The following is a 16,026-nucleotide window of genomic DNA, read 5'->3' on the forward strand; positions in this document are numbered from 1 at the left end:
TCCAGCTTCGAATTGAACACATTGTACAATATGTTATTGTGCTGTAAACTACTCTGGCACTTTCATTTATTCCACAAGCAACAAACTACCAGGGAAATTGTAGATGTCTGGTAATGAATGACAGGCTCATGTTCACACAGTGTTCTTTTGATGATGTACAAGTCAGGTAGATCTGCTGAGTCTGTAGTTCTAGAATACCTCACTTTGCATGTCATGAACAACATGAGGGTCACCAAGTTGTGTTGCAATGATTATTGTGTTTTCTGCCAGGAGATTGGGAAATGTATTTGGCCAGACTCGAGGAATGTTGGAAATGAAACCAAGTAGACAGTTATACTTCAACCTAGAAATGATGATATTGATTATCATGCTGGGAACAGTGGTCGAGCGACCAGCACTAGGAACACCTGCTGTATTTATTCAAACACATTGTATAGGAATAGCATAAAAAGTACAACAGTGTACAATAGTACACAGTGGTACAATCATTGTGATACCAGTGTTGGTCCCATGTCATGCCATTTCAGTTTACTCCACCATTCAAACATCCTTTAGCCACTAATTCCAAGTTAAAGTACTGAATGTGTATGTGCGGGCATCAAAATATCCAGCTGCTACATGGACTCAAATACACAGCTCTGTTACAGACATGGGCATATGTATCTATAAAAGAGCATAAGACAACAATTATGCTGTGAGCATCACAAGTAACAGTGCAGCCAGGGAACATTACCTTAAGTGCAGACATTTGTGGCATTACTTCACGCTGTGATTGGTCAGCTTTGTGGAGGTGAGAGAGTCACCGCTGTTTTTTCAATCTGCCTTCCACTATGGTAAACATTTTTGTTTCCAATGTGGTTGCATTGCATGTCTTATGAGCTGGTTCTTAGAGAGCATAAACCGGCCATTAGTCCTGCCAAGAGTATCGTTGTAAGAATAGCAAAACTATGCATATGTTGTTAATTTTGCCCAACAAGGTACTATCGTGGGATATTGTGAATATTGCTGTCTATGGAAGACTAGCCCATTTTAGATTTGTAACGCTATTTTTTTTTAGCCTTTTTTCTATGTTATGTTGTGACAGTGCAACTAGCCAATGATAGCCTTGTACAATTGTCTGCACCGACATTTAGCTAGTCAGAAGCTAACTACGCATCTAGGCTTTAAGTATACAAAATATACTGTAGCATCAAAAAATATACCAAGAAGCTCAGAAGAAAAAAAGAAAAGTACTTTGACATTTATATAGGCTTGCTAGTTAGCTATTACAACATTTTCTCTGATAATTTGTCACTTTCCCATGGTGAGAGTTCCCAACAAAGCTGAACATTGTATATATGTACAACACTCATGTATGGTCCTTTATCTCCTCTCCCTTTGCTAAAGTAACCTACATGTCCTCATGCTAACTAGCCAGTAACAAGAATACGGCACATGTAGATTTATTAGCAAAGAGGGTTTTGCTGGACTGATAGGTGCTGAAGACCTTCAAAATCAAAATCTGCTTATTGTGGGCATGACCGCACAGACCATGTTAATAACAGACTATGTTACTTAATGCAAAAAGTGCCTGTATTGTTATGTAATAATTATTCAGAGTTTTTCATTGATCATATTGTTTTCACACAGCCCAGTAGCAAATGTTCCAGGTGCAATTACCTGTTTGCAGTCTTATAGCAGTGGCTACAAACCAGATGTTTCCCAGGGCTGGGTCATTTTGAGGTGTTATAAATGACACTGCTTCTCTGAACCTGGTCAAAACCTGGAAATGTAACCATAAAGGAAAAAAGCTGTTGTAGCTATCTATCAGGGTGCTGTACTCATGTACTGCCTACATTTTTGCATCTTGTATTAAAGGAATACATTTTGGGGAATATGCTCCGTAACGCACAGACATGAGAGTGTGACCGATCGTTCTCAGCTCACTCTTGACAAAAAACTTACTATGTGTATTTCCCAAAATGTCAAAATATTCCTTTATCAGGTGACCAAATGCGCCTAAGGTTTTCATGACTTGTTTCATAAAAATGTTTATAACCAGCTACATTTTGATTAACAGATGAAAGCTTGCCATGTATCTGTGTCATAGCTGAGCTACCATAGCATCTGAACATATTTCAACCCTTCAACACAGTGAAAATAAAGTAGTGACATTTTTAAAAAGCACGTAGAGAGACACACGTTGATTATCAGATTATTGACATATAAATCCATTAGTTCACGATTAAAATGGTCTGGTTTGAGAAAGTACAATCAGGGGTATCTAATATACTTTAAGTTTTCCCACGCTGTCTAAACACAGACACTATTTAGGATTATTATACTTGCATCAATAAGTGTTAGTGATTTGGTTCTGAAAAAATCTCCTCAAGTTTCACAGTGTTCATTGACTTCATAAGCCTTTGTTGACCATCGCCAGTCTCTGGGAAATCTCCATAAAAAAATTCAGTCTGCAGCCAGCGATCACCATTTCTTTAACATATTGCCTCATGCAACTCGGTGAAAAAACTCTTTATATGTTTGGCACAGTTTCAATATACAGATAGATATACAAGCAGTGCATCATGGGACATAGACATTTAACAACAGCCACACAAAAAAGATCATTCAGGCATTTTTAGAGAAATCATATCTAATCAAGGAGCAAATAAAGCACATAGGACTACATTTCTATTTTCCTTTTTTTGCAAAGTACATACACACAGCTCAGATGCGTCCAAAAAGAATATCCTCATGCACGCACGCACGCACGCACACACACACACACACACACACACACACACACACACAAACACAAAGCTCTTCTTTCGAGTGCATCTTTGCAAGAAAGAACACACTCTTAATCAAAAGAAGACTGACTTTTCTTAATCTTGGCACAATTTGAGTAAGAGGGAAGCACTTTAATCTAGTCGTGGTTGTAAATGTCCGACGTGAAGGGTGACCATCTTGGATAACCTTGATGGAGGCCGCTATTGCTGATGTCTGAGCTTGGATGGGTCTGGTTGGATAGTTTTCCTCTCTTAGCATGGTGCTGATACATGATGGAAGGTTTTCTGCTTTACATCCCTAGCAACATGGCACTTTCTCTGCAACTCTGAGCCAGCCAGAGGCTAAAACTGGGAGGTTTCGGTGAAGGAGATTGCATCTGTCTTGTCGACGGTGAAGCCTCCGTTCACGTAGGATTTCTTTTCGCACTCTTCGTCATCCAAAGTAGCTTCCAGAGCGAAGGGGTTGGCGACGTCCACGTCTGATGTCAGATCCATCCTCTCCAGTTCCCTCTTGGATAGTTTCTGAACGATACCAGCTCCGTAAGCATCACCCAGCACGTTGATCATAGTACGGAACCGATCCCTGAAACACACCACTCAAAATAAATCTACAGCATCGGCCTTGTTAGAATTTAAACTTTTAAGTAGGAAAAACAGTCCAAATAAAAGGACAGCAGATGAACTTACAGGAGCCAATCCACAGCCACTATCAGAGTGACATCACTTGCAGGCAATCCTATAGCTGTTAAGACTATCACCATGGTGACAAGGCCAGCGTTAGGGACTCCTGCTGCTCCAATACTGGCAACCGTTGCTGTTATACTGAAACAAAGAGACACCATGTCACAAGTATTCCTCTTAATAAAATGCAGAGACGAAACGTTAAAGCTGTATCAGAGAATATTGCACATTGGTGGCTCCAAATGCCAACAAGAGGTTTGAAATAAGAGGACACAAGAAACTCTGCAGGGCAACATCAGTTATCTAAATGTGAACTAGACAGGATGCTGACAAAGTCACTACACTAAGGCTGTGTAGAGTAAAAAATAACAGAACATACTCGATGACATAAATTGAAATTATATGCAATATATGAATATATAAATTAAATATATGAATATATGAAATGAAAGCAGACAGATCTGCTTAAAAGCTCACTGGTAATCGAATCCCGTGGATCTAAAACAAATTACCTGTTATTTACCAGTTATTTTCTGTCAATGCTATTGAAACCATTACTATATTTCTAGATTACACTCTGCATAGGAGTGATACTAGTTGGCAGGCCACATACAGTAGATGTTTTTCATATCTTAGCAATATCATTCATGCTGTACAGTGCATTTTACATATTGACTTAATTGTGTTATCTCTTGCTTCACTGTTATATTTGTCTATGTTTTTTGCTGTCAACGTGTGATCACAGTCAAAGACAAAATTCACCGCATCATAACCTGCAGTTATAAATGCCTCTGAGCAACTGAACTGTACCTGATGGTAACAATCTGGCCCACATCCAGGGTGTAGTCATTCAGCTGTGCGATGAAGATGGCGGCTACGGCCTCATAGAGCGCTGTGCCATCCATGTTAATGGTGGCACCCACTGGGAGGACGAAGCGGGTGATTCGCTTGTCGATGCGATTGTTCTCCTCGGCGCATCGGAAGGTGACGGGTAGAGTAGCGGAGCTGGAAGACATTCATCAAACTCAGTGGATGTTTGGCTTGCTGGTGCCATAAGGTCACACAGTTGTTTCCCTGCTGCCCTGAATTTAAATATATAACTATTTATATATTGTTTTAAGGTAGTGTATGCATGAGTAGTGTGACTGTTGAAATATACAGAATATGATTTAGCTTTACAAGCACAACGAGGAACTCGGAGGATTCTGACCTTGAGGAGATCATGAGTGCTGTCACCAGGGCCTGAGCCATTCCCAGTGTGAATGTATATGGGTTCTTCCTCACAATGAGGAAGAAGATTAGTGGCAGGCAGATGGTGGCATGGATAGCTAGACTGAGGGACAAAACAGACATTAACAATCTAATTGAGGGGAATTACTAGAATGTAAATTACAAGCACAACATTAGACTTTTAGGGAAATAGATACACTCCATATCACAATAATCACCAGATTATCATATGATGATTTGACTCTCAATATCAATACCTTTGCGCTCCTGATGGGCTCATAACTTTTTCATACCAAAATATTGTGTGGAAAAAGACATGTGAAAAGTTAGCTGGAATTTCACATTCTTTTTGGAACAAATTGAATGCATGGTAGAAGGATAAAGGATTTAAAAGAGAATTTTTTAAACACACACTTACACAAGTATTTAGTGCATTTGCCATCGGGATATTCATAGGATATTCATATTTTATTTCAAAGGCAGAAATAAGATATGAATATGGAGTGAGAAAAGAAATAAAATAAAAGGCCAACCAAGACGTATACCACCTTGCCACTCCAACCCAGTAATTTTTGCTTTAATAAATATTAATAGGTGTGATCTCTGTCAGTAGCTTATTAGTGACTATAAGACACTCAAATTCTCACAGCCCTAATGATGTTTCTAACCGCTCAATAGATTTCAGCTGCACTGCTTCCAAATAGGCAAATTTGAAGACATTTTTCTTGTCTTTTACATTCAAAAAGTTTTTTTGTTTTTTTTGTTACAGGCATTGAATGCCGAGTTCAGAACATTATCGGAAAGTGTGAACACTGTTAAAAAAAAATACAAGAACACCCCGAGCCTTTGACTAACCCTGTGACCCAACTAAACGGGATTTACTGTATAGTCTTTAATGGTTTCAGTTAGATTTAGAGGTGTGAGCGAAGCTTTCATTACTTTATCTGCAGGTTGAGCAGTTTTAAATGTCCTTGGCCCTTATCAGAGCCCACACAGAGCTCAGCTTTTACTGTATCACTGGAGGGAGAATTGGCCCAAATGTCAACCATAAATCCCAGTGTCTGGAACAGGCGGATACAGAGTAATGGGACAACTTACCCACTCAGTACCGTCACCATGTAAAGACCCATCTTCTTGAAGATCTCCCAGTCTTCCACCTCGATGATCTTAGCAGCAATTAGGAACAGGATCCCTATTGGCATGTAGCTGAAAAAACACAAGTAGTTTGAATTATTTAGGGTATAGAAGCTAAGATTATAGCAAATATTGTGTATTTGACTTGCAGCTGAAATGATAAGTGAATTGATTTATTAGTAAATTAACAGAAAAATTATCAGTAACAATTTTGATTAATTATCTAAGTCGTTTTTAAAAAAAAAGAATGTCAAAAATTCACTGGCTCCAGCCATCTGTGTTGTGTATTTCAAAAATCCCAGTGGGAAAAGGTAAAGAGAGACATAGCTTTGGAAATACATTGTGTTAGCCTAGCGAGCTAACAAGTAAGCAGTGGTAGAACGCAGCTAAGTACATTTACCTCGGTTCTATACATAGGTACAATTTGGAGGTGTTTCTATTTTACATGGGTATTTCCATTTGATGCTGTTTTGTACTACATCACTAATTACAGAGGAAAATATTGTACTTTTACTCCATCACAATTTTAAAAATACGATGCATAATTAAACGATCAAACTAGCTAATTAGGCTTCACCTTGGCCAGATACTGGATTAAAAATTCTGCTTACAGTGATAATAATCTACAAGTATAATTTGTAAAAAAATATCACAAAGGCTTCTGGATAATGAGTACTCTAACTTTGATACTAAGTATATCTTGCCGATAATACTTACATACTTCTGCTCTAGTAACATTTTTACTGCAGGACTTTTGCTAATAATTTTTACATTGTGGTATTTTTACTTTTTTTTACATAAAGGATCTGAACAGCTCCTCCACCACTGCAGTTGAGGCACTTTTAAGATGCTATAGTGTCACATGCTGACATTAAACACACAAGAGATATAGCCTATTAATGTTTGTGCTTTCTCTCTTTTATGTGGTTTTTCCTTAGGGGCCACCATACATACCTGTAGCTCACTCTATACATACCACATAATTATCTGGACCAGTTTCATGGTGGCTTCATTCAGGGCATCGAAAAATTCCAGGAGGATGCGTCCCTTTTCACCCATCTTCCCAATGACAAGGCCAAAAGCAACACAGAACACGATAAGCCCCAAAACGTTGATTCCATCCGAATATGTCCCAATGATTTTATAGTTCTTAGTGATGTTCTGCCAAGAGAGGAGACAAGGAGGCGATTCATTCAGTGAGCTAAGACCAGGCCAGGAAGCTGCTTTCACAACCACATTAGTTGACTCTAAGGACCCATTGATAAGCTGTGCAAATGTTTTCTACGGGATCACAGTCCACTGACCCGTGGACACTTATGGCTCATTATTAGGACTTCTGATGCATTTAGATGAGACACTGGTTGCCAGGTGCAGAAACATGAAACTTAGACTGGAGCTGATGGATCAACAAGGACATATTGTTGTCATGTAAAGATCAAAACCCCAGCAGGCATGTTAATGGATTTTCCACAGAAAACACTGGTGAACTCTGGTGCAAGTGCAGCTTTGCTTGCTTGACAAACAAGACAATGCATTGATAGCATTAAGGTAGTAACTGGTTTAGATGAACAGAATAAAGTAACGTGCACCCTTACCTCTACTGCTGCCATGATAGTAGTTGTGAGAGGTGGACCTGTGGTGGTGTCAGCCAAAACCAATGGAGGCTCCAGCTCTTTGCGCTTAGTCTTGTACTAGTGTAATTGGTAACGTTTCAAAGAATCACAGTTACGTTCACATGGCCATACTCACTATGTGTATACTCACTTGACTGTATGTTGAAATGAAACTTTGAACATGAATAGAAAGTGGAACAGGAATGAGTGATGGATGTGCAATGCCCTCTTACCTGCTGAAAACAAGCCTGCACCAGATTTTCTGGAAACATGTTTCTGTTGATGAAAAAGACAAGGTTGGTGTACTAAAATCATTCCTTGACAGATGAGTTATTGCACCAACTCTTGATGAAAGTCACAATCAAAGAGGGAATGATTTTCGTATTCATAAAGAAACTGTGAATATGGAAAACTTCTTTTGAGGAAATTGAGCTAAAAATCACTAAAATCAGTTACTTGCAGATACCTTCCCCAGGGATGACATGATTTTTTCAATATAAAGTTGTTGGGGAACTCGAATTTCAGTACATATTGTACATTGATTTCAACAAAAGCAATTGCCTTTGATTCAAGAAACTGAAGGTTGGATATTTTAGCCTCAGAACTCTGGAATTAAAGGCCTCAGTATGCTACAAACAAAGTACTTGTCAATCATGTAACAGGGCCTGAAAAACCCCTTTCTGATGGCTGAACCAACTTTCCATGTTAATGTAACATTCTGAGTTCCTATCATTTCAAGTTGACGTAATGTTTCCATTTGATGTAATGTTTTCAGTTGACATTACTTTTTGAGTTGAGAATTACAGATTCTTTGACTACAAACTGACGGGCCTGGTGTGTGGAGGTGTGAAAAGTAAAAGAAGCTCTCTTTAACAGAACACACACAACACAGAAAGTATTCCATCACTTTTTGTGTGTTCAGCTGAGTGGAACACCGAGGATGCGTTTGAAGAGAGACTGTCCTAAAGTGCATGCTCTAGTATGATTCATTGCATTGAGACTACATAGACACAGAAAAGACACAGAGAGATGGGGAGGCTTTGGGAAATAGCCGGGTGGAGGCAGATTGATTGCAGTTTGACTGTGGACATTTGGAACAAGTAAACACACTTTTGCTTTAATTGAAGGTGGACACAGAATTTGAGTGGACACAAAAGTAACTTTATGTTCATGAAAAATTTGCAGCTTCAGTCACATGACTGGGAGGTCACCTGAGGAGGTCCAAGAGTGTGTCAACTGTTGTGACGTTGGGCGTCGTCCCTGCTCTGTTAATGTGTTCAGCTGTCTGAGAGACTCCTGGTTTGATAGTCATCACCAAAATAATTCCTGCAACGGATGACAACACTCAGTATACTGTTGTATACCTTATACAATAGGTTTCATAGCAGAGCAGGAACTGACAAATATGTTTCAACATTATCATCAAGATCATCAACCACTTTTACATGACACCATTTGATTGACTTGGTAACTGTAAAGCAACTGAATTAAACAGGAGAATTTAAATACAGTGGTACTGAGAACCAGAGAAGTGAGGAAAGGCTTGAGAGAGCTCACCGAGAATAACTGCAATGATGGTTGTCGAGAAGTAATAAATAACAGCTCGCAGGCCTATCTTTCCTGATACCTCGGAGTCCAAGGCTGCAACACCTGTGCACAAAAAGCTCAATGTTTAATTCAAATCTAAACCAAAGGTTTGCCACACCGCCAGGTATCAAAACACAAGACCTTTTACCACTTCAACCAGACTTTATTGCATAGAAAGGTGATGAGAACATGGAAACAAGTCTTCAAAATAAAGGCCACAATGTAATAGTCGGCCCTGACGCTTATACAGTAAGTGACAAAATGAAATTAGCAGCTGTAAAGCTAAATAATGCCATTCAGATATGCCTAGTGTTTTGTTTTGTAGATGGTTTCCATATACAATGAAACACTGGTTTAGAGACTAATTCAGATAAAAGTTTGCACTTAAGAAAATGCTAAAGCCCCACAGTTTTTGGTCTAAAACATAGGAGAAATTAAAGATACTAAGTCTAAAAATATTGCTTTCAAATGCCAGTTTGGCATCATTACTACAAGGAACCTACAACTGATGAGTTCAGAAGGGTTTAACGTTCACATTATCCCCAAGCAGGATATATGTGTGCTGTGCCACCTCCCGTCTTCCAGCTTGTTTGGGCATGAAAATTTGGATCCAAGCCTTATACATACAACTCCTACAGGCCTTCCTACATTTATGAGTAAGTAATGCTACACAGTAGGAAATATTGGTACGCAGGTGGGAAAAAGAAATCCCAGTAACAACAAGCAATTCAGGAACTGGTATTACGGACAAACACTGTAACAAAATGCCTAGACAGTTCTGTAACACTGCAACAAATGTGCTACAGTCCATATTTGACAGAATCAAATTTTCCATACATAGCAATTGAGCAAAACAATAGACTCTACACATGCACACAAACACACACACACACACACACACACACACAGACAAATAGGTGACATCACTAAGTTATATCCAATTATATTATGAGTATATTATTATTTTCTCCTTCACTTCTTTCCAAGAGTTCTGAATCTTTGGACATTTTCAGAACATATGGATGTAAGTATAAGACTCTGTGTTACATTTCATACAGAGGGGTGGAATGTGGACGCAGCCTGCCCTCAGTAATGGTGTACAATGCAGTCGGAGGAGTATTTTAAACTCTCTCTCTGTCAGCGTAACAGCTAAATATATTAAGACTGTTCCCGATAGCTGATCTCCAGCTCTTTTCATCTATCTGTTGTTCTGAATTCTTCTGCCATTGTTTTCTTATGTGTTCCGTAGAATTATCTCATTCCGGGTTAAAGGTTTTATCATACATGAAACGAATATGCCTGGTAAAAGCTGTGGGAGGATCTCTTCTAAAAGGGATGTATTTAAGGATTTTATGGTTTTTGGGATAAAGAGTCTGTGGTATATTTAGCTGGTCCCACTTTCTTGCCAAATTCATGCTTCATGTTTGCAATGACGGAGCTGAAGTGCAGTTTTATTAGTTCCATAGGAGAGGGGCTGTTTTCACACCCAGGTAGATAATTACTGAAGAAGTTTTTCCCTTCATAAAACCTGTCTGCTCAGGTTTCACCACAGTGGCTGTAAAAACTATAAACATTTTCTAGCCTCCGAGTTAAAATCTTAGCCAAACTCTTTGGTTCTGCATTAATGAGCAAAACTGGTCTATATGACGCTGCATCTTCTAGGTCCTTATCCTTTCTCCAGGATTAGACTGATATAAGCCAGTGACATTTTTTGAGGTAGATGGTGCATAGATGCAAAACTACAGTTGTCAACTTCACTTGAATGCAAGATAAGTTTGTTCTTCAATTCTTTGAACCATTCCATCATTCTGGGAATTTCCCACTTTTCTCTGAATTCAATTCTGACCTATTTTTCTGCATCTTAGTGAGATTTGAGTTGTCTCTGCTGCTTTTAATTCCTTCTCCACTTCTTGCTGTCTCAAAACAGAATTATTTTTCCTGTTCGACAGATATGAAATAACAGACTCTTAGAAATGCCTTTGCAGTCTCCCATAGCCGCTTAGAGCTGGTCCCCATTATCATTATTTTCATGAAAAAATCGTTTAGTTAATATGATGGAAATCTCCATGTTCGAGCACCACTTTCTAAAGCCCCTATTCTCATCTACTTGTAAACCTCGGCGTGGTCGCCAATGTGCAATGAGCCAATATCTCAGGAGTTTATTAATCCAACAGACTGCATGGGAACATGGGGACAATAGAAATCTTTTCTAATCAGTAGTAGGGTTATATGAATTCTGCTCAGTTGGTTTGGCCCAAGCTAAAGGAAAAACCAATCAAGGCAGCTATCTGCCGTTCTGCATTATCACTGTGAAGTTTAAATCTGAAGCTCGTATGAAATATGCCATATTGTTTTTCCTCATTTTGCAGCTATGAGCCATAAGAACCAACTGCCTAGTTCCATTCCAGCAGGGAGCCTCGCTATGCTGCTGTGGATGTGGCGAAAGTAACAGTCAGAGCAGATGTAATGCAGCTCCTAAATGACATTCTTCAATAACAGTCACCTGTAGTATCACTTATCCTATTGTCTTCTTGTGTATTTTGTGATGTTTTCTCTGTCTAGATGCCAGAACTGAGAGACGTAAAAAAAAACACATTGTTATCTCAACTTCACTGCACACAGACAGCAACAAACTAAAACCGTGCACAGACTGTCACACTCTGAGTGCATCTCATTAGTGGAGATTACTATCAGCCCTGGTGACAAATGTATTGTGTGTAGCTGCAGACTAATGCAGCTACACACAATACATTTGTCTTTGTCTTTCAGTATAACTCCATTTCGACATAGCTTGCAAGCAAGTGCTAATTATTAACTCCTGCAAATGTGTGACTGTTCTGCAGTACAAAGTGACGTCTTCAAATTGCAACTTCTCACATTTTGATGGCTGGATCATGACCTACATGACGTTTTGTTTATCAAAATTGTTGCTGTTTCACCTCTCCTGTCCATACACTGCTTATGTATCCATGGTTACTCTGACCATATGGCCAAATATAATACTGACATATTTTTTTAATGCCCAAAGGCATAGTCTTTAGAGTTAGTTCCTTTTATAATGTCTGCACATGGCAACTAGAGTATTTTTTAGGTTTGGTAAAGGTTTTGTTTGTTGTAAATAAGCCAGTGTTTAAGTATTGTTGGGGTTAGGCAACTAAAAATTTGGATAATGTAAATGAAAGACTGTGGTAAAACAAGAACTCTTCTGCATCAAAGTCAGACACGCACACACCCATCCACCTGCCTGATGTCAACAGTCCACCACGCTATTCAAAGGGTGCCGTGCAGGCACTCACTGCAGATCTGTCCCATACAACCAGAATTTGTAGAGACACTGGGCTGGTGCTCACCTGCAGGAAACTGATGAACTTTTGGTGACTTGTTCATTTTGTTTACTGGATAAATAAATAAAACCTTTACTATGAACCTGTTTACATGAACCTCAAAAGCTATATTCAATTTAAGGCAAACAGACATTCACTTATTACTTCAAGACTTCCTGATCTCCGTTTTTTCTAACGCAGAGGTTAGATTTATGTTACCTGTTATCATGCTTGAAATGATGAGAGGAAGGATGACCAGCTTCAGCATTCGCATTAGGACCTCTCCTGGGAAGCCAAAATACTGCTTGTGGAGATGGGAGAGGGACGCATACTCTCTGACCACAACACCCAAACTGATCCCTGAAAGATCAGGAGAAAGACAGAGTCAGGTCATAAGGATCATCTGTTATAGCTGTATATACACATGTGGAGTGCAATGCAACTTCATTATAAGGAACATTTTAATCGGTGTTACCACTGCATTGGCAACCGACGCAGTGCCATTGTTTTACAGGTCAGTGGTATTTTATCACATGGACTTTATGAGGCACAATACACATTAGTGTATATTAAACTTTATACATTTTACAGCTTTAAATGCCACGTATATGCCACTCAGGGATTTTAGTAATGGCTCCAAACCACCATCTTTGTTATCACACACAACAGAACACAATTAAAGATGCTTGTAAAAGACTGGGATGACACAGCAAATTGTAGCTGGATGACACAGCCACATTTAGGCATCAAAACGTGACCTACTGTATGTATACCGTGTGACTGGCTTGTAAGTGGCTCACAGAGTCTATCAGGTTTAGCAGGGCGTCAGACTCTTGACAGGTGGAGCTGTTCAGTCCAGTTCTCTAACCTGAATCTATAACCCCCAACTAATCAGTCATTGGGGGCACATAGTGCACGCTCAAAGCTGCATTAGCTGGTTTAAAATATAAAATATAAAACTACAAACACACAACACATATTGCCTGCAGTCGGCACATGTGTCAAAATGGTAGATGCTTTTACTTTACTTGTATGTTGATGAGGCACATCAGCATGTCTTTATCTGCAGGCCTACATTGCAGCACCTGCCCACAGCTCTGAAACATGCTGGGTCTCTTTTTTGGGTGCTTGAAATCAATTGCGCTGTGTCCTTGTTAATTTCACGGCTGCAGTCGCTGTATGGTGACGGTAGTTAAAAACAAGGACAGTAAGCCCGAAGAAACTTTGGAACTTTACCTTCAACACAAACTTCTTTTTATGCTACAAATTGCCAGGAATCAGCAGGAATGTTCTTTGCAATGTAATAAAATATATCTTTCAATGAACAGATGGTTAGCCTAATAAAAAAGCAGTCTGGGAGAGGCTTGTTGTAAAGTGAAGTCATTAAGATAAATGAACAACAAGCAAAGACAGACTTTCCTGCTGTAACCTGCTTTACACCTGTAGAAAAACAAGATGCAACATAAGACGTGCCCATGTTTGTTGGAGAAGAGGGAGAGATTAGCTAGTAATCTAATATAGGTTGGTTTTATCAAGAACAGATATGTGTGCTGCATCAGAAAAAAACATGCATTTTATTTTCAGGTAGACATAAATACTTAATCAATAAAATTAAAAAAGAATAAATAATAAATGAAGTTAAGACTGCTAAAAACCACAAACACAGAAACAACTCAAACATAAACAGGCAATTCCTTGTCTCATGAAATATCAAATGTGTGTCATTACATTTGGGTGGAGTAGAACAGTAAAGCAGTTAAACATACTTATTTGTTTTCTTTTTGAGAGTGAGAGGAGAAGATTGATTCTACTTCAACGTCTGTGTGTGAAATATGGAGCTATAGCAGGGAGGCAATTAGCCTAGCTTAGCATAAAGACTAGAAGGGGGAAACAGCTAGCCTGGCTCTGTCCAAACTTAAAAAAATACACCTACCAACACCTCTAAAGCTCACTGATTAGCAAACGATCCTGCATCTCATTTTGCTTAGTCGACACACATTCAAAAATATAAAAACATAATTTGTGATTTAAGAGGGAGTTAGATAAGGAACTATTAGGAGCAATTTTTTGGGCTAACAAAAGCTAAAGCCAGTGGCTTTCTGCAGCCCTGTTGTCACAGTGAGATTGTTCGGGTTTGATTCCATTGTGCCTGTACAGAGAGCGAAACAATAGCCTGTGCTCACTTACTGTATCTTGCAAACTGCGCTATAGTCAGACATGGCAAAGAAGGGTGGATGGACAAACTGTTGTCTGCCAAAAATGTGTGTGCAAACAAATTGTTGCTTTTACATTTCTGTTTGTGTACAAATTAAACAAATGATCTACAGTGTGTTAATCAGTGAGCTTTAGAGGTGTTGGTAGGTGTAATTTTGAGCTTTGGATAGAGCCAGGCTAGCTGTTTTCCCCTGATTCTGGTCTTTAAGCTAAGCTAGGCTAACCATGTCCTGACTCAAGCTCTGTAGTTAACATACAGACATGAGATTATTATCCATCTTCAAATCTCACTGTCAGAAAAAAAAAAAAAAAAGCATTTCCAAAAATGTTGAAACCTTTCTCTAATATACATTTGAAAGCATTTGAACCTGCACCTGCAGATGGCTATTACTGTGCACTGTGCTGCACTGCCACAGTGCTGGGACTCCTCACATAGATGTAGCATCAGCTGTCACTTCAGTCTGGTCACGTTTGACTGAGACACGTCCAGACACAGGGGGAGAAAACTGCTCTTTGCCTCTGGAGGACAGGGGCTATGTCTCCTATAACATCACACTCAGTATCCATCCTCCATTCTCCTAAGAAATATAATTATGAGATGCAATGCATGTACTGTATCCCTTAGCACACGTTTAACATTTCTGTTGCTGTGACAGCAGCAGAAAGCAAGACTGAATGAAAAATAACAAGGGAGGGATAGATGTGTAAACAGCAATGAAGATAAGTAAAAAATGGCACTAGTGACGGTGAAAGTGTCTCATTCTCTCAGCATACATGAGCAGACATTAAGGGGGCTTCCACATACCGAGCAGCACTGATAAAATCGTGGCAATCAGAAGCCAATTCCTCTTCAGCAAGCCTTTGAAATTCACGCCTCGTCGCTCTTTGTTGCCCATCATCTCCATGGTGTTGCTTATACTCCAAAATGGGGAGAAACAACAATGGCCCCCGTGGAGACACAAAAGACTCCTGCAGCCGGGATGTCAGAGGCAGACGAGGCAGACAGGGATGGAGGACCAGCTGTGTTGCAATAGCAAAGTAGGCAGCCGTCAGACACTGCTGATAGCCAGCATTGGTGTGAGGGAGGGAGTGTGTGTGGGGAGAGAGAGGGAGGAAAGGAGGAAGGGAGGGAGGGAGACAGTCGCCTTCTCCCTTCACTACCCTTCCCCCACACAAGGTGTCTCTGACATTTTCTCCTTGAGTATGAGTGACACCAGCCTGCGTGGTAGGCAGGGGAATTAAGAATAACAGAGAGGAACCATAGCTAAAGCACAGGTTTCCTCCTGTGCAGGTAGATGAAATGGTTCTTTCAGACACAATGGACACACACGCAGTTCTGCCAGCCGCTTGGCGAGCTGGCGTGTGTGCAGGGGTGAAAGTTCAACCCAGCTGAACAAAGTACAACCTAGTTCAACCTAGTCCTTGCTGCCGCCTTCAGAAGGGGTGACATACTTATTAGTATCGTGGATGTAGTAT

General features: G+C 39.7%; 1 protein-coding gene across 1 annotated transcript; it reads right to left on the reverse strand.

The window, feature by feature from the left end:
• Positions 1-2,339: 2,339 nt before the first annotated feature.
• Positions 2,340-15,600, reverse strand: slc1a1 (solute carrier family 1 member 1). The gene is made up of 12 exons (XM_040140984.1): positions 15,356-15,600; positions 12,556-12,696; positions 8,984-9,076; positions 8,638-8,752; positions 7,660-7,702; positions 7,409-7,504; positions 6,790-6,974; positions 5,778-5,885; positions 4,660-4,782; positions 4,260-4,454; positions 3,456-3,590; positions 2,340-3,351 (listed from the first exon to the last, which is right to left on the reverse strand). The coding sequence occupies exons 1-12, from the start codon at positions 15,453-15,455 to the stop codon at positions 3,111-3,113; spliced, it is 1,575 nt and encodes a 524-aa protein (XP_039996918.1). The 5' UTR covers positions 15,456-15,600; the 3' UTR covers positions 2,340-3,110.
• Positions 15,601-16,026: the final 426 nt, after the last annotated feature.

The sequence above is a fragment of the Xiphias gladius genome, chromosome 12 (assembly GCF_016859285.1).
Source record: "Xiphias gladius isolate SHS-SW01 ecotype Sanya breed wild chromosome 12, ASM1685928v1, whole genome shotgun sequence".
Classification (NCBI taxonomy): Eukaryota; Metazoa; Chordata; class Actinopteri; order Istiophoriformes; family Xiphiidae; genus Xiphias; species Xiphias gladius.